Raw genomic sequence first — 27136 nt, 5'->3', positions numbered from 1 at the left:
GGCAATGGGTTCTCAAATATATGAGACCACAGTAGTTTTCTATCTAAACTACGTGTGTACTTTATGACAGCATCAGATCTATACTTCAAAAATGATGCTTGTGTATCAGTTGGCGTGAAATTGTGTTTCTTTCGAATGCTATAAATTAACGCTTCGACATTATGATGTGTAGTTAATTTTTTTAGCGGAATATCACCATATGTTTCCCATATGAGAAGGATATTCTCCATTGTTTTTATCCAAGGCCTAGCTGTGTATTCCTCAATATTGCTTAAAAATACAATAAATCTTTGTAATTTCAAAATTTTCTGATTTAAGGTATAAGATTCCTCATTTTGTATTAACTCTATTAAATTTATATAATTATATAATTTATATAAAGTTTTTTGTTTGAACATATGTACGATTAGTGGAGTGTGCAAGTGAGTCTACAACTTCCTGATTATAGAGTGAGGCATAATATTTTATTTTAAATAAACGAAACTCATAGTCACTTCTTATGCATGGAAGTTTACGTCTTATAAGGTCCATAGATATTTCAGTATTATTGAAAGTCATTGCGTTGTTAGCGAAGGTTATAGTCATTGTGCATATTATATGCATCAAATCAAGTGAAATGGGTATTATCGGGCATGTGATGAAAACCGAATCGATTCGATTTGCAGAATCGAAATGGTATATAATCGGAGTGCCGTTGATGATATATTTAGTTTTGCTTCGCAAAAGCCCCTTATTTGAATAATATTTTTAAAATACATTTTCAATTTTATTAAAATATTCACCCAACTTAGAGATATACGATTTCGATTTATGGCAAAACGAGTCGAATCGTTTTCCATCACATACCCGTATATACCCTCGCACAATTTCATTAAACGATCCGTTTAATGTCCTATACAGCAATTTCGCATTTGCTCCCCCGTAATCTAAAACGTTCAACACAATTGTAGCGTTTAAGCTATTGGCGATATTTAATACTTCATGCGTAGTATTTTTGATATTTATCGCGTTAGCTCCGTCATAAAAAACTCGAATGCCTAATATAAGTTCCCAATCAGAATGAAGACCGTGTATTTGGAAGACGTATGCTACACGCTTCATATCTCCAAAAATAGTACCTCCATTCCATCGAGTGTTAGTACACATAGCCTTTCATTTTCAGGCATTTCATTGAACAAATCCCTTAAAATATTGGTTGTTTGTTCATCAAAACCTACATCTATTCTGGATAGCTGCGCTTCTAGAAATGATGCTGCGGGAATGGGAGCATTTTCGTCTACCCTCAAAGATTCATACATTGTTCTAGACTTTAGTAAGTAAGCATTAAGTACTCTTAACTGTCTTTCAGAGTAAGGTTCTACGTATCGACCACTAATAAGGCCAGCGAAAATATGCCTATCTTCAATGTCTTCGAAGGCGTAACGTCCTTTAACTTAAATTCTGTCAAATTCAAATTTTGGTAATGATCGGACAACCCGAACAGAAATTGAACGTCTTACTCTACTAAGAGCCACGTAGGCTTGACCTTCTTCAAACAGTCTCGCACCTAAGTATACGACTGCGTGATCCACAGTGCTGCCCTGCATTTTATGTATAGTAGAAGCCCATGATAGTATTAAAGGCAACATTCTTCTTTCAGCCGTCCCGTAATTGTACTTAGCTGGAAACTGTATGGCTTTCGGGTGTATAAGATGTACTGTATAGTGCACTGTATTCTTCTTGTCAAGCCCTTTTATTTGATACCCATTTTGATTATACGCCATTTTGTAGAGGCCGCCATCTTAGATTTTAACTTTATATAGTACATTGTATTCTGCTTGTTGAGCACTTTCATTTGATACCCATTTTAGACTTAGCAAACTATTATTTGGAGGTGTCGAACGTCCTTTAACTTAAATTATTATTGGTGGTAATGATCGGTCAATCCGAACAGAAGTTATAAACAAATATTGACTTAGCATAGTACTGAAGGTCAAAGAAATTTCCAAACTTTGAGAGCTACTCCTGCAAAACTCACTTTTTAGACTTAGCATACTATTATTTGGAGGTGTCGATATAATCAGTATAATCAGCATATCGTCGGTGTCATGCTTAAGTGTTCCATACGCCATTTGCCTGATTCGAGAAAAACTCAAGTTAATGTTTAAGGCCATACAGGATAAAAATGGTGCAATAATCCAATACTTTAAGAGCTCAGTTCTACTTAACTAAACTCATTGAATATATCAGTAGTTTATGTTAGTCAGATATCTGTGATAGTCTAGAAGTTATGGTAAATTTTTATAATTGCAAAAAGTTCCTGAATTGTTCCATGGAATCTTTTTTTCATGTTTTTGGCAGTTTGTGTCACATGGAACACGTTTTGTCACATTTCAACCAACACACTTTTTATCAATCGTGTTCCACCTCCCTTATATGAAGTGCTACTGTGGAGTTTAAAAATCAGGACTTCAAGTGAAACATTTATTTTTCTCATATAAATACAATAAGGACCATTATTATAGGTTTCCTTAACATTTATTTAAGGGATTTCCTCCTCTTATCACTATTTTTTTTGTGGTAAAAATTTCGATCGGACAAAACGGATTGATATTTTGCATTTCTAAGGTAACATAAAACATTTAAACGCGATTTTCTTATAATACCATTTTTATAGTCGGTAAGCTTCAAGTCGAATGGACGTTTTTACGTATATTTTTGTGGACTTACATCAAAATTTTGTCTTTAAACTAGGGATTTTTTGTTTAAACGATTGATAAATTTTCGTTTTCATATAACAACAATACAATATTCAAAAATATTTGGATTTAGAAACTATTACTGCACAGTTTTTAAACAAAGTCCTTTAAAAAAATTTGTTCCATACGCCACACTTTTCCGTAACTTGGCAAAAATTGGCAATATTTTGTTCCAAACGCCATCATTTTTGGTGCGGAACAATTCGTTTTTGACTCTTTTTGTTCCATACGCCAAACGACATGGATATGGAACTCAAAAGTTCAAAGATGTTTTGTTCCATACGCCAGGCTTTATGGATATGGAACAAAACGACAAGATTTTTTGGGTCACAAAGCGGATATGGAACATACTGGCATCTAAATATCTCTGAAACTATAAGAGATAGAGAAAAACCGACCAAAAAATCTAAAAGAGCATGGTTCAAAACCTTATCTCAAAAATGGCGTATGGAACACTTAAGCATGACACCGACGATATGTCCTAAATTTTTCAAAATCTCGGGTTATATTGCTCACTTTTAGCAGATTCTTTTCTTTGTGATATTGCAAACGTCTATTAAAAGGGGACATGTCAAAATCTTCAACAGTTCTGAAAGAAATGGTGCTCCCATAAACCCTTTGTCAAAGAAAACAAATAAGAATTAGGAAGTTAATTTTTTATTAGTACGCATCAATGTGAATCAATGAATGAAAAAAAAATAGCAATGAATGAAAAAAGAGCAAGAATGAATAAATGAATTGAATTAGGAGTAAAATATTACAGTTGAAAAAAGAGCAAGAATGAATAAAATATTAATTATAATTTAAGAATGAATGAATAAAGAATGAATCAAATATTAATTATAATAATATAGATATATATTATATTAATATATATATATAAAAAAATTGAAAAAAAAAAAACATTAGAATTCCTCGGAAAGCAGCCGATCTTCTTCCTCATCGTCCTTTACAATGCAGGTTTTCAAATTGTCTATTGACTCCACTATCATGTCAACCAAAAAAACTTTTTTTGGGTCGATGCCTGGAAATTGGCACCAGACTGAAGCGCCAGTGGTGGTGCTCCTATTTTGCCAAAAAGTCGCTGAAGCTGTCATGCAAAGTAAAACACCTCTTTTAAGTTCTCCTGAAATTTAGGCGAAATTACCAAATCATTTTAAAGCTTACCATTATGCTCCTCTGACACATGTCCAGTGATCCAACCAATCCAATGGTTGGTGATGGTAATTATGGTATATGGATTAGCTTTGAAGATACTGCGACACCGGCAAATAAGTCCAATAATGTTCATGCCAAAGGTCTAGATGGTTTGTCAATGTTCGATTTTAGCTCTTATGATTTCCGTGGATTATGAATGGTGATAAATGCTGTTTCAAGTTTAATAATAACACAAAAATATTAGAGGAGCTATGAAGACAACTATAACCTATTGTTGTTTATTTTCAGTGAGATTGCAAATAGAGAGCGCAAGAATCGGTAAGGCTTTTAAAAATCTACGATAAATTCGTATGCGCAAAAAAAAAGAAAATTTAATTATCTTATTCGACAAAATAAAAAGATCTTGGTCCGTTCCGCCCCTTAGCAGAGCTAAACATAGTAAAAAATTTTCGATTGTTTGAGTGGAGTATTCCCCCATTGCACTATAGGTCAAACGGGCCATTTTATTGGCCAAAAGTCTTAAAGTTAAAACAAGTATTTGGTTTATGTTAATATAGCGTTTCTAGATTCAGGGAGAAAAATGGAACAACGTGGACCAAAAAATTAACTCTTTATGGACCAAATACACAACTGGTACCTTAACCCTTTGGGGACAAAAACTGGAAGGTCTGTTATTTGTCTACAGAATTGAAGACATCGACGTCCGATAAGTTCAGAAGCTTTTTTGTTGTGTTTCGTTTTAGTTTTAATGTGAATATGCCTTAATATTATTACCTTGAAAATCCCACAATATGATGTGACATATTTTGACTATAACTGTATATATTTATAAAAGATTTGTAAATAATTTGACTTTAGAAGACAGCAGAATGCTGTAGACTCCAATTGGGCTAACATTATTTGGTAAGAGGTTTAACCCTGACTTCAAAAAATCAATATTATGGAAAATATGGTAACCTAATAAAAGTTGTATAATTCTTGTCGAGCAAATTTACGCAAAATCACATAAAATTTTCTGCATTCGGCACGAGTTATTGAACCAATTTCAATTTTCACTTTCATTGCCGAACGTTGCCGAGACTTTAAAAACGTACATAACCTCAAAATGATCTACTTTTTTCGAAAATTCAAAGTTAACACCCATTTAATAACTATTTATACACATAAATGATGATAGGAGGGCATTTTTGATAAATAGATATCGAATACTTTCTAATCAAATCGTTACTTAAGCTAATATTGTGTTTTGTTTCACCCTGAACGTATACAAGTAAACATATTTCGTTAACAAGTTTTTAAAGATATTTGGATATTTTTGGAGTAGTGTATGTTTTGTAGCTTTTGGAACCGCTCTTGGCCCTATGGGCTAGGTTCCCATTTATGAAAATAAATTGAATTGAATTGATAATACATATTTGGCAGCCTGCCATGTAACGGTATAATTTCTCATACAAAAACAAAATTTATTTTTATTTGTCCCAATTTACATTGGGCGAGTTTACTTGCGGCAATTGTCATTTTGTAGGAGAGAGAGGTGAGGCATATGGTAACCCTTTGCCTCTCAGCACCCTCTCTCACCGACAAACTGACAATTGCCGCAAGTAAACTCGCCTAATGTAAATTGGGACTTATATTTGAAGTGTTTCTTACAAGAAAGTAACACAAAGTAAGTGAAAATACAAAGTGCGAAATCTGACTTTTGGCCAGTAAAATGGGCTGTTTGACCTATAGTGCATTGGCTCAACTTCATTTATTACCCTCTATTACAGAGAGTAATGTTTATCAAAACGAACTGACAGTGTTGCAAAATTTTACTGATCGCTACCAATATCATGATTTCATCCCGGCGAAGGGAATTATCAATTGGCTTCTCAGTTTTTGAAATGATGCCTTTTTAGCGAAAACCCGAGTGTGATTCTCATTCATATGAGAATACTAGACACTTAAAGAGTTCGGTTTTTCGCTAAAAAGGCATCATTTCAAAAACTGAGAAGCCAATTGATAATTCCCTTCGCCTGGATGAAATCATGATATTGGTAGCGACCAGTAAAATTTTGCAACACTGTCAGTTCGTTTTGAAAAACATTACTCTCTGTAATAGAGGGTAATAAATGAAGTTGAGCCAATGGGGGAATACTCCACTCAAACAATCGAAAATGAGATTGAACTTCAACAATAAACAAAACAAACAAAAAACAGCCGAGGCACGGGCGGATTGGAGCTTTGTTAAAAATTAAAAAAAAAAAAAAACAAAATTCCAATAAACAACCTCACAGGCAACTGTGGTGATGTTGTTTTCAACGCACAGAATTCGACGAATTCTTAGTTGATACGTGCTGATGTGTTGCAATATTTTGATTTTGGTGTTTCTTTGGAAAAGCCGAAAAGTGAATGTGATTCTCATTCATTTGGGAATACTAGACACTTAAAGAGTTCGGTTTTTCACTAAAAAGGCATCATTTCAAAAACTGAGAAGCCAATTGATAATTCCCTTCGCCGGGATGAAATCATGATATTGGTAGCGATCAGTAAAATTTTGCAACACTGTCAGTTCGTTTTGAAAAACATTACTCTCTGTAATAGAGGGTAATAAATGAAGTTGAGCCAATGGGGGAATACTCCACTCAAGCAATCGAAATGAGATTGAATCTTCAACAATAAACAAAACAAACATAGTAAAAAATAGTAGCCAACCAATCCTTCAATAATGTCCCACTCTTACTATATCTTGTCCTTTGCAGAAACTCGAGATGAGTCTGCATTCAGCTATTAAAAATTCAATATCCACAGTTGATATCATCGTGTCAACTTTTGAATATACCATTAGAAATACGTAGCAGAATATAAAAATATTAAATATGCGAAGCTCCTTCTTAACATTGAGAGTTCCATTTAATGAATATATTACAAGGTTTAAGTTCCTTTAAATACCTGTTATGTCAATCGAATAATCAAGAAGCCTTAGAGAACAAAACAAATTTAAGCATAAAAATGGGTATTTTAATCGAGATTATTGCTGTAGCTCTGATTTTTGTTGCTATAGGCTATTGCAGTCGTCAAAAATCTCAAGATCAGGAAGTTGTTGTTAGTGATGTCAATTCACCAAAGATTAAACAAAAATGGTCCTAATATTTCAAGTAATATTAATGCGAGTAAGTTGTATAAAAATAATACAAAAAATGAAGAACTATGCTGGATAATTAATTTCTTACATATTGCGAAACAGGTTACCTCATCACAAAAAACGAAGATATTTGGTGACTTTGCCTCTTCATAATTATTCCTATTCAGTTCGGCATCCTTATCTAATATAGAAATGCTACACAATTTTTTTCGGTTCGTTTTATATTCCCGAAATTGTATGTCTAAAGAATCGATGAAATTATGGCCGAAATGCGCAGATGATCCAATAATTCCTGTCTTTATCCAGATTAACTTTGTCATTTTGAAATATTGCCTATATTTTTCATTATATTTTTTATAACTCATTATTAAATACGATATTTTGTTTATAAATATTACATTGTGGTTGGATTTTAACACAAACAATCACGAAAATCACGTTATTTGACTTCTACAAAATTGGTCTCGAAAGCTATTCTTTAGCATACGTATTTTTTAATCACACATCTTTCAAAAGAATTAATATACGAAATAAAATATATTATATATGGTGTATTTATTGTTTTTGCAATACTAATTTACTTATAACAATCGCCCGAATAACTATAACATATGTTTCTATTTAAAGTTTATCATTATTTCATAATATAAAAGTGGATAAAATCGAAATGTTATGGGAAATATAAGTTTTAGAACAATTTTTGGTTGTCATTTAAAAAAACAGATTCATTGTCACTCGCTTTTGGAGATTTTCAAATATTGTTCATTAATTCAAATTCAAAATAAAATATATTTTGAAATTAATTGCAAACAAGAGCAATAGGTTTGTACGCTACTATGAGGTGAACAGATGAAATTGTATTTCAAATTATCACTGTTATGGCTATCAATAGGGACGAGGTGGTGGCATTGGCATCATGGGTCCGCCAACGGGATATGGTACTCCACCACGGGGAGCTGGATAAAATCCGCTTGATGGTATATTACTATAGGCAGGGCCAGTTGGCATATTACGACCACTTTGAGCTTGACGTTTCATCAAGTCTTGCATTTTTTCAGCCTTTAGTTTGCGTAGGTGCATGTTTTTACGAGCTGCTAAAAATTCCTCCAAAAATGCTTCAACTGTAATTTCATTGTCTGTGAACTTCTTAACAATTTCTTCCGATGCCTCTTCACTTTCGGCTGCTGCAGTCTGCAACAGAGCCAGCGCCGTCTCTTGGCTAACACCTCCTGATTTCTCTTTGATCTGAGCTAGTCTTTCCTGCACTGCTTCGCAGCAACGTTTTCCCTCTTCATTTAGCTCAGCAATTTTTCCCTTTAATTCGATGATCTTCGGTTCCTTTTCAATGTTACTTTCAGCCTTTGATCGATTTTCAGCAAACAAATTATCTTTTTCAGCCTTCAATACCTCCAACACCGAGTCGATTTTTTCATCAAGCTTTTCATCGTCGTTGAGCAAATCGTTAAGTTCATCCTTGGATAAAGGACTTATGGTAACTTGCAATTGATTTAAATATTCCTGATACATAATTCCTGGATAAAATGAATGTAATTCTCTTCAAATTTACAAATTTATTATTTATTCTTTGTTTGTTTTGACAGTGAGTATGACGTATGAGTAATTTGTTTTTCTTGTTTTTCATTCTTGGCAAATAAGGGATTTGAAAATCGTAATCGACTTTTACCGAAATTAAAGTCGCTGTTTAATAATCGAATTTTATTTTAATGTTAAAATACTGTTGCGGAATTAGATTTAACTAATCTCCGTGTAGACGTTGTTTTATTTCCCAGTACGATTTGTACCAAATAAAACAGGGTTCGTTTTAGATTACGTTTCTACAATGCTTTATTTACTTTATTACACTTATTCAGAACCGACTTTAATTACTTAGCACACAGCTAGTCTCTAGTTAGCACGCAGCAATTCTTTAACCGATCTGTTCAGTTCAACGCTTAAAACACAACACAACTCAATGTTGCCATTCGTAACTCTATTTATACCCAAAATCTCCTTGGTCTAGAAATATCTAGAACATATGGCAACCTCTCGAATCTGTGCAGCGAACACACAGACGCACATTCACACTAAGCGAACAACCATACTCACATACATACAAGTAGACAAGCACAGTAATGACGTAATTACAACAACAAACAACTACACGAAATACAAGAAGTAGGAACTAAACGATAATTACATTATTATGGCAAAACAAACAAAAGAACATTAACAAAAGGTAATGTAACGACTAGAATGATGAAGAGAGTTCTACATGGTAGTTGTTGTTGCTTAAATAAAGTAACTGCGTAATACAAACTTTACGTTATAATTCAAATTTTTAAATTAACGGAAATAAAACTAAACTAACATAAAACTATCAGTTACATTCGTAACAATACAATGAACTTTGTAGCTTGCTTCACGCTTGATTTCATATGTCCCGGGCCACACTAAAAGTAATTTCACTGAAATTGTGACATGAAAGTAAAATAAAATGGTCTGTTTGTTTCATACGAATATTGCAACAAAGCAAAATTGCAGAACACATGAAACCGTGTACACTAGTTTCTTGAAATTATGAATTTTTCCCAAAATCTCACCTTAATGGCCAAGAACTACCCATGGTACAATAAGAAAGGTAGATGCATCGGCGAATTGCTACAACAAAGCAACTTTTTTTGTAATGTTAACTGTCAAAATTTTCGCCAAATGATCTCTTGTTGTCTCTTTTTATCGCTTGTGTTTGCCTATAAAGTGTAGACATGCTATCTCTTACTTACCGAATCATATGGTTTTTTGTTTTGATTTTTCATGGCGAATTCATAGTTTTTTGACGTTTTAGATTCGATCAGCTGGGCTGAGGCATCTACCTTTCTAATTGTACCATGGAACTACCTAATTAAAATGCAATCTTGCATTTCTTTATTCTTGACATAAATTTAGGCTTGGATAAGCATGATTTTCTCATGGTACAATTACTTAGGTAGAAACATCGGCGAATTGCTACAACAAAGCAACTTTTTTTGTAATGTAAACTGTCAAAATTTTCGCCGAACGGTTTCTTGTCTCTTTTTATCACTTGTGTTTGTACAGTGAAGTGAACACATGCTATCTCTTACTTACCGAATCATGTGGTTGTTTGTTTTGATTTTTCCATGGTACAATAAGAAAGGTAGATGCATCGGCGAATTGCTACAACAAAGCAACTTTTTTTGTAATGTAAACTGTCAACATTTTCGCCAAATGGTCTCTTGTTGTCTCTTTTTATCGCTTGTGTTTGCCTATAAAGTGTAGACATGCTATCTCTTACTTACCGAATCATATGGTTTTTTGATTTGATTTTTCATGGCGAATTCATAGTTTTTTGACGTTTTAGATTCGATCAGCTTTGCTGAGGCATCTACCTTTCTAATTGTACCATGGTACCATGGCCCAATTATAAAGGTCCTCTCTCAAAAACAAATGATTTTGATTTGAGCTGTCAAAATTCATATTTGTCATTTGAATTCGCTGTGAGGTAGAGAAATGTCAAACTGTAGAGGAACAGGTAGATGTATATCGAAAAAAGAAAACAAATGCACTTTATGTTGTACACGTAAAATGTCAACATTTGTTGTGTTTTGTATTAGAATTTAATTTACAATAACTTATTTTGGCAGTTAAAGATCGATCAGCTGGTATTTTCTGTTACGCCAAACAAAAATAACTGCGTCAACAACTTTTTCTCGGAAAATGTTATATATGCATCTACCTTAATTGACAATAAAGAAATTCGCCTCAAACATATTCCGTGTGGGCGAAAACAAATTTTTCGCCTTTGTTTATGAATTTTGACATTTCAAATCTTTGTTATTGTTTGAATTCGCTTGAGAGAGGACCTGTATAATTGGGCCATGCATGGTACCATGGTTTTTGTTTTGGTTTTTCATGGCGAATTCCTAGTGTCATGATGAAATTATAAGGTGGCGTAAAACGGCCAGCTGATTGGTTTCAATCTGTCAAATATTTTGTTATTGTGAATAAATTGTATGAAAACGTAAACAAACATTTTGACATATTGAAGAATTTTCGGACAAAATAGATATTCACAATAACAAAATATTTGACAGATTGAAACCAATCAGCTGGCCGTTTTACGCCACCTTATAATTTCATCATGATCTTGCCTAGTGTTTTGACGATTTAGATTCGATCAGCTGGGCTGAGGCATCTACCTAAGTAATTGTACCATGTACAAAAACTAATTTCGACATGTACGGAAGTTTTTATAAGTCGATTAATTGAAATTCGTCTTACAAATCTCTAAGGTAATGTCCTTTATTATCGTGCCATTGACTTGACACTATAAAAATAATTCTTTTGTTCAATTTTCATATAAATAGGAAGTTACTGTTACAATTTATTACTATTTGATTATTGTATTAAGTGTGAGTAGAAACAATGGTTCCTCTGTGTCAAGCTTCCATTGAGGAGGCAATACAAAGTGAAACAACTTTAAAACAAAGTGCAGAACAAATAGCTAAAGGTAAGGTTGGTTTTAAATATACAATGAACAGATGAGTGGGTGGTGGGCTGATAGTAAAAATAATAACATATTCTATTTCAGATATTGAAAACAAAACATATGATGTGGTTAAATTATGCGAAAGTTTACAATTCTGTTTGACCTCTAGCAGCGTGGAGAAACGTGTACAGGGAACACTTCTATATTCAAGAGTCTTGGGTTTATTGCCCAATGATCACCTTAATGCCGAACAGGTGGAGGTGTTGTCGAATTTTTATGCAGCCCGTCTTAAGGATCACCACAATGTTGTACCTGCCATTATAGAGGGTATCGAAGCCTTGGTTCATATGAAACACTGTCCCGGAAAATGTGTTGTGATGCTTCTACAAAATTTCTTCTTGAACACAACATGTCAGTCGCAATTACGCAGCGATCGGTTTCGCTTATTCCAGCTATTTAAATATATTTCGGAGAAATATGTTGACGGTAAGGTTGAAGATTTCAATGGTCAAGAAAATGCTTTTTTTCATATATTTCATTCCACAGAATTAAAAGCAATGTCCGGAGATTTTATTTACGGGATAATAAATTCCTTGGACGGAGAACGTGATCCAAGAAATTTGGATTTTATATTTACTTTTATGCCAGAATTTATTCAAACATATCCATTGTTGCATTTAAGCGAAGAAATGTTCGAAGTATTTGCTTGTTATTTCCCCATTGATTTCAATCCAACTAAAAATGACCCTGATACAATAACAAGAGACAATTTGGCAAGGAAATTAACGCAATGTCTTGTGGCTTCACCGGAATTTGTTGAATGGACTGTAGCATTGGCTTTGGAGAAATTGGAGAGTGATTTGGTTGTGGCCAAATGTGATTCCTTAGAATTGTTGGTACGTTTGAATATTGAATATGAAAAACGAGTGAGAGCCAACAAATGAAAGCGTTTAAAAGGAGCGCGCCCAGTTAAGTGTCCGGTTTCTAATCATTTCGATATTTTGACTACCCTGACATGTCTTCGTTAAGGAATTGAAAAAATCACGGGGGAATTTCAAACGGGAATTTAATTTATTGTCAATTTGATGCAAGACCGTGACTTGAACTGGACTTATGCCAGAAATATCAAATCCCCGTCAGTCTCGTCTCTCTGCTATTGCAACTTAAAGGCTAGAGTGAGAAAACTCACGGGGAGTTGATATTTATGATCGGAATGAAGTTTACCGCAACAATTTTATTGGCTGACTTCTTTCTTAGTTGTTTCAGTAATCATATAAATATTGTTCTCATTTTTCTTCTAGTATCAGGCTGCACTTAAGTTTCCTTGCGATCTTTTAGAATCTCATTTTGAACAAATATGGACTGCCTTGAAGAATGAACTGTTTCCCGGTTCCGATAATACAGATGTTATATCATATGCTTTGCGTACCTTACGTTGTGTATTAGAACAAGCGACGGCAAAGACAGATATTAGCCATAATTACCAAACGATTATATTGGGGACAATTTTAACGCATCTAAGTGATGTTAATCATCGCTTGTTTAATTCTGCCTCTACAATTGCATTGGTTTGTGTAGCTGGAGATTCGGTATTTGCAAGTGGGAAAATCCTCAACACGTTCCTTATTAAACTAAATGAAGATCCTAACACCCTGAATGATGATCAACGTATACGAATTTACAATATTGTTGCACAAATGTTTAACATAATTTCACTAAAAGGAGAAGCTGATTTTAAAGCACTCGATACGGAGTTGTGTTCTCAAATCCATTCCCATATTATTGCCAGCTTGAAAAAAGTCGATGCAGAATCTGGAGATGTAAACGTAAATCAAGATTTGTTTAAGGTGTCCCTGGCCGTGCTTATCGAGTGTGCGCCAATCATTACTGAATCTAATAGAGTACTTGTTTATAGAATTCTTATGAGCTTGCTGACAAACGAGTCGATTGATTTGGAACAAACACAACCCCTGTTAGAACGTTTGGGAGCCTTGTATCCTATCGAATTACAATCGAATTGTATTGATGGATGTATAAGAAATTTCGGCATATTTTCAAACTTTGTAAAGCAAAAAATTTTATGGAATCTAATGCCTCTAGTAAGGCAAATTGCTTTCACCGAACGTATTTTGGATTTACTCTTCCAGCAAATATTTGGAAATGATGTACCTAATGAAGTAAGACTTCTGTCATTGGAAGCCCTAAATCGTTTACTAAAGACTGAAGATGAAAGGTTTATTCAAGATCTTCAAAATAACAGTGAACTTATAGACAAGCTGGTGCAATTGGCGCAGAATAATAAAAATTTAAATTCCGCCGTTCTTACACAAATTGCGCGTGCTCTAAGTGCTATTGTCCAAACTCTAGCAATTGCTGAACAATTTATGGTGGCAACCCAATATTTGAGTAATTTAAATTTGCAACTAGAGCCAGATCTGTATGTAGCCAAAGGTCTGCTAGGCTATTTGCATAAAGACATAAGTCTCGACGATCATTTCGAGCGTCTGCTAGGTGACCTAACACAACTGTCATTGCAGTCGGAAAATGAAGGTATGCGTGAGGTTGCCCATCATTTGCTCTGTAGTTTAGTGAACAAAATTGAATACAGTGACAATAATCGTGGTGCAATAAAACGTATCATCCACAAACTCAAGGAAGCTATTAAAAAGGAAAACAAGAAAGCTGTCGAAGCATTATCATGGGTAGGCAAGGGTCTGATTACGCGTGGCAGTAATGAAGCAGGTGAAATTGTAGAAACTGTAAGTCCACATAATACACAAATCTATTTCACATTCCTTTGATTTATTAAACTTTGTATTCTTGTAGCTATCCGATCTGTTGGACCATCCTTCGTTATCAACAGCGGCCGCATTGGCATTTGAAATTTTATCAGCTGAATATCCACAGTTGCATTTGCCACAAGTGAAATTGTTATTCCAACAAAAATTCTTCCATATGATTTTAGCGAAACTGGGTCATAAGTTGGAGCAGTATTGTGAACATCATTTGACTGCTTTTGTGTATGTATTGAAGGCAACACCTCATGCTGTCTTGAAAATGAATATAGAAAAGGTAAATATGTATATTTTTATAATACTTATATACACAAAATATATCATTGCACCTGCGCGGAGACTTTAGTCCAACGCATAAAAATGCCGAAGACATGAGAAAAGTGTTTAAACATAATTATCCTAACAACATTGTTTTGTTGTTGTAGCAGACCTATTTATTGTAGGTACGGAGCACCAGAATAGATGTCGGTATTCTGGTACAATCAGACCATTGAGCGTTGTTTCATTCCACCCACCGACGTAGCCAGACGGAGGCCCGGGCCCCCCGAAATGGTAATTTTTTAGACATTTTTTGTGTATTTTACGCCCAAAACATCAAATTTTGTCCGTTGGTCTTTCGACTAACCAGCTATTTTAGTTAGTCGCCGTAGAATATTTTAGAGCTTTTGGTCATTACGTCAGGAAGCATGGGCTTGCCAACAAAAAAAATCGTTAAAATCGGAATCACAAGGACTACCTTCGACAAGAATTTCAAAACAATGCACTTAAGCGAAAATTTAAAATAATCCTTGAACAACACTTAAAATGCACTTAAGCGAAAATTTTGAACTTCTGAGATAAATGTACCGAAATGAGTTGTCCGAACTAGTGCATTTTCTAACTTGATTTAAGTTTGAGAGAAATATCACGATGTGCAAAGGTTGGACCAATGTCAGTCACTTCTTTCGAGAGTTTTCGTGCCTATCGTCCATTTTAGTTGGCACCGTAGGATTTTTTAGAACTTTTTAGGCCATTATGCCTCGAAAAACATTATATCGCTGTAAAAAGGATCGCAAAACGATCCTCGAACAGAAATTTTGAACTTTTTTTGTCTGGCCGAATAGGATACTCAACTCGTAAGTTTGCTGTTGTTGTTATTGTAGTATGAAACCTACGTAGAAGCATAGGTTTGATGCTGGGTAGGCAGCCGCTGGCCGAAACACTATGGTTTCGGGTATTCCGGTACCAATGAACACGCTGCCGTGGGTTTGTAAGTTTTCTGCCATTTTATTTGGCGCCTGCAAAAAAATTGTTTTTGAAATTTGATTCATATGGTCCATCTTTAAGCTTTAACATAGTAGTTTGGACAAAATATTACGAAATGCCGTAGGAAATTTTGATGTTCTTGTCTGGGATCGAACCACTGCCCTTTTGAGTGTAAGGTGGGCATGTTAATCACTGCATCGCGGTAGCAACCAACTACTACAGCTGGCAATAAACATTAGCTATTAGACAGAAAAAGACATTTATGCCTTCAACAATGGATCTTCGACCATGAAATATTTCAGCCAAAAATGACATTAGTTTTACTAATTGAATTAATCGATCTAAGGAGTTTTGTATAGAAATATTGAATTCTAGGGAAGTCCCACACACCCAACCAATATGCTACGATCGTTTCGCTGGTGGTTTAATTCAGCTCATCAGGCATATCGGATGTGAATGTTAAGAAGACAGAGGTTGAGTCTGATAACTTCTATTTATACAAACATTATTCAAAATCGGCAGATGTGAAGTATTTTTGAAGCTTTTTTTCTTATCACATCAACCTAGTATTCTGTTTAAAATCATTTAGTTTTATTTAATTGAGTTTTATAAAGTCATATACATAGTTATGTTATATCACATCTACTACTTCTCCCCAAACTTTATTGCAGATTGGTCCAATACTTTTTAAATGTCTGGATTCGGGGAATGTACACACACAAGGAATATCTCTGCAAATTTGTGAAAATTTTGTTAAACACCAGGATGAATATTTCCGAAGTCACTTGAATCATTTAATTCCCGCCGCTCTAAAGCTAACGTCATGTAAAAATTCCATGGTAAATATCCGACTCAATGTGAATCCAAATTCCCTTCTCTAAGTAATTTCTCAATTCTATCTTACAGAAAATAAGAATATCCGCCCTCAAACTTTTATATGACATTACAAAGTATCCAACATTCGTTTTGCTACCTTACAAAGTTGATGTGGTATTGGATTTGGCTACAGCTCTCGACGATCCCAAACGTTTGGTACGCAATGCAGCAGTACAGGCTCGTAATGCTTGGTACATGATAGGAGCACCAAAGACCGACGAATAACTCTTCCAAATGAACAAAGTAAAGACCTAAACAAAGAGTTGATAGTTACTTAAGATAGAGAAACATGAAAACCTACAATTTTATATGTACGTATGTATGTAAAGTGTGTGTTAGTATAGAAGAAGACTATTTTTTAAAAGAAATTATTGTTTAATTTTATAACATAACAACAACAACAGTAACAAAGTACATTGTGGAATAAATACAAACTCCAACTAAATTATTTTTTTTTTTTTTGCAGTTCGTTTATTTGATTTTGTCAACATCAGTAGGGGTGGTCACATTGTGATCTGGCCATTAATGCACATTTTTGGGCTTTTTGTACTACTTCAGGGCAGCGACGTTTACGCACCAAACGACAGTCTTGAAAATATCCTTCATTTCTGGGAAAACCATGTGTAAAATCCTTAAATGTTACCAAACCATGACCCCACACTTTGCCACCACGAAATTCACCCTCAAATTTCATACCATCTGCACGCCAAAATATGCCAAAACCATGAAACCAGCCATTCATGAATTCACCTTCGTATCTAGAAATGTACAGCGGAATGTTGTTTCATAACATAAATAACTAAGAACGGAATGAGAACATTACTTGGCTCCATCTGCAAACCACATGCAACCCATTCCATGACTCATGCCCTCAAAAAATTGTCCATCGTAACGCGTTCCATCGGCAAACTGCAAATGACCAACTCCATGTTTCATTCCACGTTGATTCCATTCACCAATGTAACGTGTTGAATCTTCATAACGCCAGCCACCAACTTTCACCGCACCCTGTGCGGCTGATGGTTCCATGCTGGAACCTCTTCCTGGAATATAAATAATCCAAAATTTCAATTATGGCATCAAACTTTGTCTTAGATTTTCACTTACCACCCTGTTGACCCTCATCGTAATCATCCATGTTAAGCTATTAATAATTCCATATAATAATAAAAACTACGAAATTTTACAAATATTCTCCGTCGTATGCTATGTCTATCGTTTTTCTTCGTTCAATGGCCAATTGTTTACTAGTCAATGAAGTGTTTTGTTTGGCTTCATCGTTTCACATTGGACGTGTTTGTTCTATTTTCCAAATCTAATTAACATGATTTTCTACTGTCTTTTGGAATGTGACCATGTGCGCTGTTGTTTAGAAAAGCCAACTTGTTGCATCCGTGTTATTTTTTGCGCGCGGAACTATCTGTATCTCTTTCAACTGAACTGAAAAATAGTTACAAAAACAGGGGGTAACACGTTTATACCATTATCTTCGTAATAGTAATGTATTTTCTGTAATTTTTTTTATTCTTGTACTTAAGAGTCCGAATAAAATATTTGACAGGAAAACTGTTTTCATTTACCCATTTATATAATGTTTTTGTATCATTTTTGAAAAGTAGTAATGTGAACGCAGACTTTCTGGGCTATGTGAATGTGGTGGTAGTGGTGTAGGGTATCACATTGTCGACAGCTTACGCCCAAAGTCTTTTTCTACTTTTTGCATTATTTATTTCCATCGTGTGGTGGTGGTTGTACTAGTTGGTTGACCTCGTTTTTCGACAAACGGGAATAGATTATAATTTGCAAAACCAAATCGTCGTCAGAAAACTATAGTATTCATTGGAGAGCGAATGTAAGATAGTAGGAAAACTCAATTTTTATGTTAAAAAGAGCATACAACAACAATTGATGTGATTTGTTTCCTGTATTTCTTTGGTGAAATAAAAATTCCGAAGTTAAAACTATCAATGACCACCTCAATTGACAATCATTTCAACTAATCGCTTGAGACTTTTTGTGCATACCTACAGATGGCTTTCAAGCATTAATTTTTATGCCCTGCATTTCATAATATCGGTCAATTCACTCCGAATGTTCGAAAGCAGACGAAGTGTTATGAAAATGAATCAAACAGTTGTCAGCATAAATCAGGGCCTTTGAATGAGTATTAGTGTAGAGGAAAGAAAAATATTGAACAGAAAAGGAGGCAGCACACGTTTGCCTGTGGAACTCCGCTGTTGACCGACCAATCCATCTTGTGACGTATTGTTGTTTGTATGAACAACAACTTTCCCTTCCAAAATGTAATTATGTATAATTTCAACTACATCAATTAGTTTCATCTAGAAACCATTGTGGCAAATATAATCAAATGCCTTCTCCATATCCAACGTAATGTCCCTTTGGAATTTGAGAAGGGCGTGCTGAGTTGAGTGTTATTTTTCGAACCCAAATTGGAAGTTTGAAATAGGATTAATGATAAACTCGTTTTTCGATTTTATTTCAGTATGTGTTCTAGTAATTTTCCCACGTTGACAGAAGTGGCCGGAGACTACTTCACTATTCGCTTTTGAGTGAGTTTGGCCATCTTCCTTCCATACACCAGGAAAGTAGCCGTTGTAGATGGAATTGTTAAAGATGTATGTTAAGAAGTTTATTACAGCAACTGGAACTTTGCGTAACACAAAGTTAGATATTCCATCAACACCGGGGGATATTCGTCGCTTAAATTCTGAATAATGCTTTTTATATTTTCAGGGTTCGTAAAATACTACTGATCAGGGGCCTAATTACGTGATTCGATTCGATCGAGTATTTGCTCGTGAAAAAGATTTCGACACGATAAAAAAGCGGCATGACGGGATTCGATCGAAATCATTGATCGAATGTTTCGAGAGTAACCGGTAGTCGAACTATGAAAACCTACGTATATTATAGGGAATATTATGAAGGTAGATGTAAAAAAGGTGTTTTTTTTGAAAGCAAGAACCAAAAAAACAAAATTATGAATGAAAAATGTAAATATTTGTGGAATTTTTTGAACAATACATTGAATAATAATTTCGGTATGAAGTTGTGCTAAGAAAATTATTAATTCTTGCAAAATCTTTTTGACATTGTTGTAACGGATTGCTAATACATCTACCTTAATAATCCTCTCTCAAAATAAATGAGAGAGAGTTTGGTGGGTGTTTTGCATTAGCCTCTCTGAGAGAATATTTCCTTTGGTAAACAACGGGGGATGAAATGTTTAAAATGTACTTCACTTATAAAATAAAGGCTATTAATATTAAATATTTTTTTCTGTTTTGCAGAAATGCTTATTTTTCAACTTATTTTTTAACGACTGCAAAACTAGTTTTTGTTTAATGATTGCTTGCATTTTGATTCTAAATTTTTCACAATTTCTAAAAACGACTGCAAAGGACTTTTCCCAATTTCTCTTGTTATATTGTCTAAAAAATGCTGCCAATTATTTACTAACATCGTTTTTCTTCTATAAAACGACAACAAACAACAATTTTTACATTTTAAACAAAAAGACAATAAGAAATCTTTAATTTTATTTGTTTACGATAGGCAATTTGGCCTCGATAAATTACTCGCAAATTTATGCTCAATTACTCGATAATTTTACTCGATAACGAATGTTGTCATCCCAACTTTGAGTACTCAGGTCGAAACAACTCGATATCGAATCACATAATTAGGCCCCTGTAGGAATTTCGGCTGATTCCGAATGTTGAGCAATGGCAATGCCACTGAGGGTATAGCAGGTGTGATAGAGGTCTTGAGGTCTAAAACATAATAGAAGGGGAATTGTTATTGGCGTTCCTTATTGCCATCTATTGCGTATTTTCTATAAAATGGTGACTTCTTTCTTCCGTTGAATTTAAACATTTCTTTGGCGGACCAAGTTTGATATTCTCTAAACGATTACTGTTTGTACTGCCTCCATTCTTATAGATTCTTTTATAATAATGTTCTGGAGTTGCATCTATTTGGAAACAATACTACTCAGAGTCTTTCCTCCGGTGCGTGATGATGCTTTATTTTGCAAAGTATTTTTTATCTTTCGGATAGCGGAAATTTCCGTCCCTCACCTCACTTCTTGGGAGTTATTGTGAACAAAAATTCCCCGTGAGTTTTGTCTTTCCGTCCTTACAACTTAAAGGAGAAAGTGAGAAAACTCACGCGAAATCTACGTTCAGCATAACCCCTTTGTGAATGAGCCTCATGGATCGATGTAAAACTGGAGTTGAGAATTTCAATTAAAGTATTAATTTCGTCGTTATGCAACCTCGTTTCAGTCATAGCGATCATGAATACTCACGTAGGGAGCATCTCACAAGTGAGTTGCAGCTCACTTCTCGACCTATCACAAATGACAAGGGAGGAGCAAAACAAGTGAAGAAGGGTTCACAAGTTCGAAAATTGAAAATAGTGCCACATTTTGTGAACCCTTGAAAATATAATATGTGTTGCCATACCGTTATTTTATTTGGAAATAATTTTGCAATAATTAAATTCATAATTCTTTTTGTAAAACACTTTTTTTAATTTAAATAAATATTTCTAAAACGAAAAATATTTCTTATCAACAATCCACTTTAGAAATACTCGGTAATTGATAAAAAATTAATAAATGTTTCATATGTGGCAACATCTGTAACAGATGTTTTTTGTTTTGACGGATATATGGAAATTGTGTATTTACACCCGAAGAATTTCATTAAATGGCAAAAAAATTCAAATGTTTAATACCCCAGACATACGGCAGCGTTAATTTGCATTAACTGCCTTAATTGAAATTAATTCGTGCATTATCCACATTCTTAATGCACAAAATCAAAGGAAATTTAAACCATTGGTGATCACTTCCTTACGGTAGCGTAAAAACAAACCACACGTATTCTCTCTTTATTTCTCACTTGCCATTGCTTATAAGTTACTATAGTAATGGGGAGAGTGTCTTACCACTACTAAAACACGAACTATCCTGAGCACCCCTGATTTAAACTGAATTTAGGTAATTCAATATGGCAATGCTGTAAAAGAGAGCCCATATTCATACAGGAGAGAGAGTATATTCATGCTCTGAGACACAATTTGCATTGCAAACAACAACAAAACAGTTGTTTGCCAGCAAACAGCTGTTTCGTAAATGCAGAAACTGTCGTCTGTCAGGTTAAAATTAAATGCACATATAATGCCGTCTGTCTAGGGCAGGGACGAGCTTCTTTGCAAAGACAGTATACGGGCATGTTCCGGAATTCACGGTGTATCCATTTCACATCACACATGCACTTCACCTGTGAAAACAATTGATGTTCTGTGTTTCACGTGAAAAGAGCTTTCATATTTCACGAAAGAACTTTGGAAAGCTTTATTACAGCTTTCAAACTTTATCATTTACAATGAAAAACATATCAGTCTGCGTTGGCGCATCAACGAATACACGTGCGTGTGTGGGTATGTACGCTTTGTTCGTTTGATTGTTTACGAAACAGGGTAAACAAAGAAACGAACTTCTACAAGAGCGCGTACATGTTGAATTTGGTACTTTAAGAAAAATATATTTTTAAATCACATTGTGTTAAGAAAATTAAATATTTTTTTTAAATACTCATAGAAAACACATTCAATTTTAGTGCTAGGCAGTTTTTTGTAGGAATTTGCAATTAGTTTCTTTAAAAAATAAGGATTCACTCAGCTCTCGCCATCAAAATTACAGTGTGAGGAATACACCCCAATTAGGTGTAAAGTGTGTTGCAGAACAGCTTTAGGTGTATTCGATACACGTGAGGTGCAGAGGTGAATGACAGAACATGCCCGATAGTTAGGGCGCCCACTGAGTTGTTTTTGCATTTGCTTCTCTGTCTCACTTACAGTGTAAGTGAATGAAAACAAACAATAAACATCATGTGGTTGTTGTTTTCTTCACTCATACATACACACATACTAAAACATTGATGGAAATTCTTGGGCGACGCTGGTCTAGGGTATAATATTGAATTTTGGATGATGGCCGAAACGACAAACGCCTCAGCGTATGCAAAGAAAAAATGCAAAATTTAGTGGAAGTAGTTCCATGCGATCTCAATATTTCACTGGATCTTTTGCATTGATTCAAATGAAGTTGTGGAAGATCCCATCTTCAGCATTTAAAGGAATTTCAAGAATTGTAAATAAATACAATACGTGAAACATCCGATCTTTTCTCCAGCATTGGGACCAATTCTATGAATGCTAAGTACAATTCAATTCCTATCTTCAACATTTGAACCAATCTCATGAATTTTAAATACAATTTCAATAAAAAAAAAAACAATTGCAGAAAGGGGTTGCTCCTGAATGGTTCCTCTTCCATTCCTGTTGTCATCCTATGATTCTGAACCGCTTCCCATTTCTGAAAAATGTTGGCCAACTTCAACTCCGACTCCAAATTACGCCAAACTCGATTGAGGTCTTCCATGCTTCATTGATACACGGATGAACATGTATAGTTGCCAAAAGAATTTCTAATTGCTTTTTATTTGTTACTTTCAACGTAAAACAAAAATAAATACAATTGATTATCTTTACAAATGCAAAATATTTGTTTTGTCGATTTTTTAATTAATTTTTTTTGTTCAACTCAACTTGATTTCTGTAATGAGAGAAAATTGCCTCACACATTTTGATATTTATGATAGCTACTTTTCTCACGAACGTGAGTTTTGTTCTCCCTTATGCATAGACTAATAAATATACCAATTTCTTGGATATTTTTATCTGAGGATATAGTTCCCATTAAAAACTAACCCTATGTAGACTTTTGTCAGAACAAACTATTTGTTAAGTTGTATTTTTTGGCATTTTATATTGAGTTTATTATTTAAAACACACAATTCGAACTTAGTCGGTGAGAGAGATCCGACGTCTATGTTTTCATTAGTCTATGCCTCATGATGTTTATAAGCGAAAGAGAGTGAGAAAACTCACGGTGAGATGATGTTCATGATTGCGCTGAGTAAATAGAAATATTGAGGGTTATTCTGAACGAAAATTCCCTGTGAGTTTTGTCTTTCCGTTCATTTTCAGTTCAAAGAAGTACATTTTTATTTTCAGCTTCAACGGCAAGTGATCCGAAAATATGAACAAGGAATTATATCTAATAATTCCAAATGGCAATTAGAAAATGGTTAAGATATGAAGTACAGACGGAGTTGCATTGCCATTTTCTCCGGAAGCAAATTCCTCGGTACAATCCTGGACCACAGGATGACATGGAAAAAGAATATCGTGGAGCGGATGACAGGTTAGGGATGCAAAACTGTGATACTGTTAACGGGTCACTGCAAAGTCTGATCTCTAACGTCTGTAGGCCATGGGAAGAACCAACATAGATATCGACAGTCGAATTTCGAATTTCTTACCATCACCACTCTAAAATTCTACATAAACGTCAATATTTTACATAAAAGACTTCTTTCTATTTTTTTTGCCTTTTTTGTTTTTTTTTTATAATTTTTTCTTAAGGGAACTCTACTCCCCGACATTTTTCTTTCTCCGATTAGCGTAGTCACACAAGTGAATGCATATCCCCTAACCTAACCTATAAAGATAATTACATTTCATATGGTAAAAAATTGAAAACATTTGTATTTGTTTTTAATTAGTAAATTTTATTGATTAATAATTTCTGTTACACAAATTAAGGTGTACTATTTATACTATAGATAGCTAAAATTGTCTGTAGTTGTAATTGTTTTTATACGGTAAATACCCTTTTGATAGATATAAATGATAATTTTATTATTTATTGCTGCAAATGATCTTATTTCTTTAAACTAATTGTAATAATAATAATTATAGTGTTGACAAAATATGTATTAAACATTATAATCCAATAAAACAAAAATGTTTTTTTTTTTTTCTGTGTAATAATTATTCTTCATGGATATTTTATAGTGGACAAAAACTTTACTAAGTATGCATCTTTTATATATGTATGTATGTATGCGTGTTGCAAATTTTTAAAACATTCTTACCATTGTGTATACAAAAGATTTCAAATAAATATCAAACATAAATATAAATAGGAGTTTTTGTTTTTTTTTTTAAGAATAATATAGATATAATAATTACCAGTTTTCTTTAATGATTATTGACGTTGCTGTTTTTCTGTTTTTCTTCATTGTGTTATTAATTCAAGTAAAGAATATCTCTTATCAACTACAATTAGGACTATAAATAAAAGTGGTAATTTCTTAATCAGATGATTGATCATCAGTTTTAACCTTAAAAAGTATTATGCCTTTGTTCCGGAGGAATTATCATACCATTATGCAATGGGGAACTAGACACAAGGTGTCATTAAAAAGTTTCATAAATTGTATTTGGTCTTAAGAGTAACCAAATGAACTGCAATAAAACAAAAAAACAATGGTTGGGTTAATATTAGGAATCCCAATCGAGATAGCCAAATATACTCACATTCTATACAGTAAGGTTTATGTTTGATGTATCATTTTCTATGATTTTTTGTTGCTGTGGGGTTTCAGCGCCTCTCTTTCTAAAGCTTCTTCAAGTAGGCAGCACATTTCACAGCGCTGCTTACTTGACCCGTGCTAATAAGATTCAATTTCTTGTGTTTTGCACGGAATTTCTTGACATAAGCATCAATCAAATTCTTGATCTTATTGGGATCTATTTCGCCCGAACGACTGTGACAAATCTATATATGTTTAAATTTAAGAATTATATGTTAGTACAGGGTGGTACTGAAGATGGGGATATTTGTTGCGCATACCTTAGGTACAGCTCGTCGCATAATTTCCTTGTAGTCTTCCTTTGTGATGTGCTTCTTGTTATATCTTGGTTTCAATACCAATTTAACTTCCTCGACTACACGTTCTTGTCGATTCAATTTCCGTAAGAACTATATATTAAAATAATCGAATGAATATAAATTTACATTCATAATGTTCTTTTTGATGCCACTTACCTTTTCTTTCAAATCCACTGACATATTTGATACCTCATTAAGATTACCTGTAAATCGAAAAAATACGTTTTAATATAAATTTCAAAATAAACTTTGTGGATATATAATATTTTTGTATAGTGGAGTAGTAAATTTTATTCACAACTATAAAGTGTGGTTTTAAATATTATAAATTCTGGAATAACTTAACGTTACGATAGTAGTCATAATATTGTGGAGGAATGAAAAGAGCTGCTGGACTTTGAAATTTGACGTGAGTAATAAAATAAGTATGAATATATTTTCAATGTGACTTCATAAACTCAACCCTGCGCTACTTTGTTACAATTCTTTTCAGATTCGTAAATATTAACTCCAAAATTATTGTTCATAAATTTACTAAAATAACTTAATTTTTTTTTTCAAACCAGTGTCTAAATCGCAGATAAAAAAAAACATTGTTCCACAACATCTCATACGGGACAAGGGAGACTTCTCTCATATCAATGAGTGCACCCCGATTCATATTTAGCTCAATGATATGGGACCTACTGTTTATCGCCGAGTCCGAACGGCGTGTCTTAAGACACAACTTGTGGAGAAGTTTTTCAAGGCTGAAATACTCAGGAAATGTCGCCAACATTACTGAGGGGTATTTTGCCACCGTTGAAAAATGTTTGATGTTGCCTGGCCGGGGAATCGAACCCCCGACCTTCTGCGTGCAAGGCGGGCGTGCATACCATTGCACCACGGTGGCAGATGTATTACTTAAATAATAGGAAGATGTACTCTTTTGGAATTCATGTAACAATTTTAGAAATCTAGATTTTTACTAACCAGGTTTCATGGCCCATCCATATTGGCTGCAATCAGTATTGTACATCGAATTTTACCAAATTTACCATTACAGCAAGTTTAGACCGAAAGATGAGCAATTGTCGAGGATTACGAGAGAGTCAAAATCTATCAAAACGACGATCGTTCGTTCATCTGCCTCCCAGCGAGATCGTTGCCAGACAGAAGATATAAAACCCGCTAAGAGGAAAAAAACTACAGCACAACTCAAGTACCTCTTCAACAATAAAACGACCCTTCAACGAAGTCATTAAGGACAACCAGATGGTTTATATGGCTAAAGAATGGAAAGCTGTCCCCTATCAGCGGAGTGGGGTAAAGTAGAAACTTAGTTGTCCGAACAAGTTATGAAAAATGCCTTTACAAAGGAAGATTCTCATGTGCCCTATTTCGACTCTAGTTACAGGGTCATCAAATTCAAAGACGAATTCCCAAAGGTATTTAAGGAAAAATGCATGGCTAAGATCAGACACGCTTAAGGAAATCCCCCCAATTAGACCTCGTGCCAGAGTATGGTTGCCCAGGATAGAATGCGACGGTCCATAGTTGCATAAGTCTATCATAAGTCTAGTTCTCTTGAAAACAGGGACTGTTGGGGCATAAGAGATGCCAAAGTTAAAACCCTACGCCCGCTAGCGCTGGCAAACTATCGATAGTCTGACTATCGTTTCGATTGCTGTAGTAAATCAAAGGCCACAAAAACATGTTGTTTGGGTTATCTGTCGCGAATTATTTAAAAAATAATTGCTTTAGAATCCGATATGAAAAAAGCTTTACGACAGCAATCAAAATGACAGTCATACTGTCGATAGTTTGCCATCTCTAACGCCCGCGTGGCTCGAATGGAAAAAACGACGAAATCGAAAAGCTTTT

The 27136-nt window shown here is 34.3% G+C and overlaps 4 protein-coding genes across 5 annotated transcripts in view; 1 reads left to right on the top strand and 3 right to left on the bottom strand.

The window, feature by feature from the left end:
* Nucleotides 1–7556: 7556 nt before the first annotated feature.
* Vps37B (vacuolar protein sorting 37B) lies at nucleotides 7557–8661 on the bottom strand. Its single transcript, XM_073989717.1, has one exon. It carries the CDS (start codon nucleotides 8545–8547, stop codon nucleotides 7906–7908), a length of 642 nt encoding a protein of 213 aa, XP_073845818.1. The 5' UTR covers nucleotides 8548–8661; the 3' UTR covers nucleotides 7557–7905.
* A 2579-nt stretch (nucleotides 8662–11240) lies between these two features.
* On the top strand, nucleotides 11241–17630 carry Mms19 (MMS19 nucleotide excision repair protein). Of its 2 annotated transcripts, XR_012413222.1 has the most exons (9): nucleotides 11304–11327; nucleotides 11403–11545; nucleotides 11627–12010; nucleotides 12071–12420; nucleotides 12826–14283; nucleotides 14351–14596; nucleotides 16236–16403; nucleotides 16471–16751; nucleotides 16907–17630. XR_012413222.1 is itself a non-coding variant. In XM_073989995.1 (8 exons), exons 2-8 carry the CDS (start codon nucleotides 11461–11463, stop codon nucleotides 16663–16665), a joined length of 2886 nt encoding a protein of 961 aa, XP_073846096.1. In that variant the 5' UTR covers nucleotides 11241–11327; nucleotides 11403–11460; the 3' UTR covers nucleotides 16666–16885. The 2 variants fall into 2 exon arrangements, 1 of the variants encoding a protein (XP_073846096.1); XM_073989995.1 differs by lacking the exon at nucleotides 16907–17630 and having other exon boundaries at nucleotides 11241–11327; nucleotides 16471–16885.
* Nucleotides 16793–17686, bottom strand: rtp (MORN repeat-containing protein retinophilin). Its single transcript, XM_073990011.1, has 3 exons — nucleotides 17548–17686; nucleotides 17264–17483; nucleotides 16793–17198 (listed from the first exon to the last, which is right to left on the bottom strand). The coding sequence occupies exons 1-3, from the start codon at nucleotides 17576–17578 to the stop codon at nucleotides 16931–16933; spliced, it is 519 nt and encodes a 172-aa protein (XP_073846112.1). The 5' UTR covers nucleotides 17579–17686; the 3' UTR covers nucleotides 16793–16930.
* A 6400-nt stretch (nucleotides 17687–24086) lies between these two features.
* Nucleotides 24087–27136, bottom strand: part of LOC141405507 (uncharacterized) — a 63114-nt gene continuing 60064 nt past the window's right edge. Inside the window, exons 4-7 of the mRNA XM_073989907.1 lie at nucleotides 25430–25476; nucleotides 25235–25363; nucleotides 24919–25159; nucleotides 24087–24846 (exon numbers count right to left, since the gene is read on the bottom strand). Coding sequence (XP_073846008.1) covers nucleotides 24998–25159; nucleotides 25235–25363; nucleotides 25430–25476 — 338 coding nt within the window. The 3' untranslated portion in view covers nucleotides 24087–24846; nucleotides 24919–24997. The remainder of the gene's footprint in view (nucleotides 24847–24918; nucleotides 25160–25234; nucleotides 25364–25429; nucleotides 25477–27136) is intronic.

Source organism: Musca autumnalis, unplaced genomic scaffold, assembly GCF_047663935.1.
Source record: "Musca autumnalis isolate F117 unplaced genomic scaffold, ASM4766393v1 scaffold_1, whole genome shotgun sequence".
Taxonomy (NCBI): Eukaryota; Metazoa; Arthropoda; class Insecta; order Diptera; family Muscidae; genus Musca; species Musca autumnalis.
The sequence above is the reverse complement of the archived record's forward strand: the minus strand, read 5'-3'. Positions and strand labels throughout refer to the sequence as shown.

Bases quoted from the DNA above. Each gene is read 5' to 3' on its own strand.
- Mms19 (XM_073989995.1), top strand. From the start codon at position 11,461: ATGGTTCCTCTGTGTCAAGCTTCCATTGAGGAGGCAATACAAAGTGAA. The intron at 12,011-12,070 runs GTAAGGTTGAAG...TTCATTCCACAG, and splicing joins TTCGGAGAAATATGTTGACG to AATTAAAAGCAATGTCCGGA. The intron at 14,597-16,235 runs GTAAATATGTAT...ACTTTATTGCAG, and splicing joins TGAAAATGAATATAGAAAAG to ATTGGTCCAATACTTTTTAA.
- rtp (XM_073990011.1), bottom strand. From the start codon at position 17,578: ATGGATGATTACGATGAGGGTCAACAGGGTG. The intron at 17,484-17,547 runs GTAAGTGAAAAT...TTTATATTCCAG, and splicing joins CGATGAGGGTCAACAGGGTG to GAAGAGGTTCCAGCATGGAA. The intron at 17,199-17,263 runs GTAATGTTCTCA...GTACATTTCTAG, and splicing joins TGGTTTGCAGATGGAGCCAA to ATACGAAGGTGAATTCATGA.
- Vps37B (XM_073989717.1), bottom strand. From the start codon at position 8,547: ATGTATCAGGAATATTTAAATCAATTGCAAGTTACCATAAGTCCTTTA.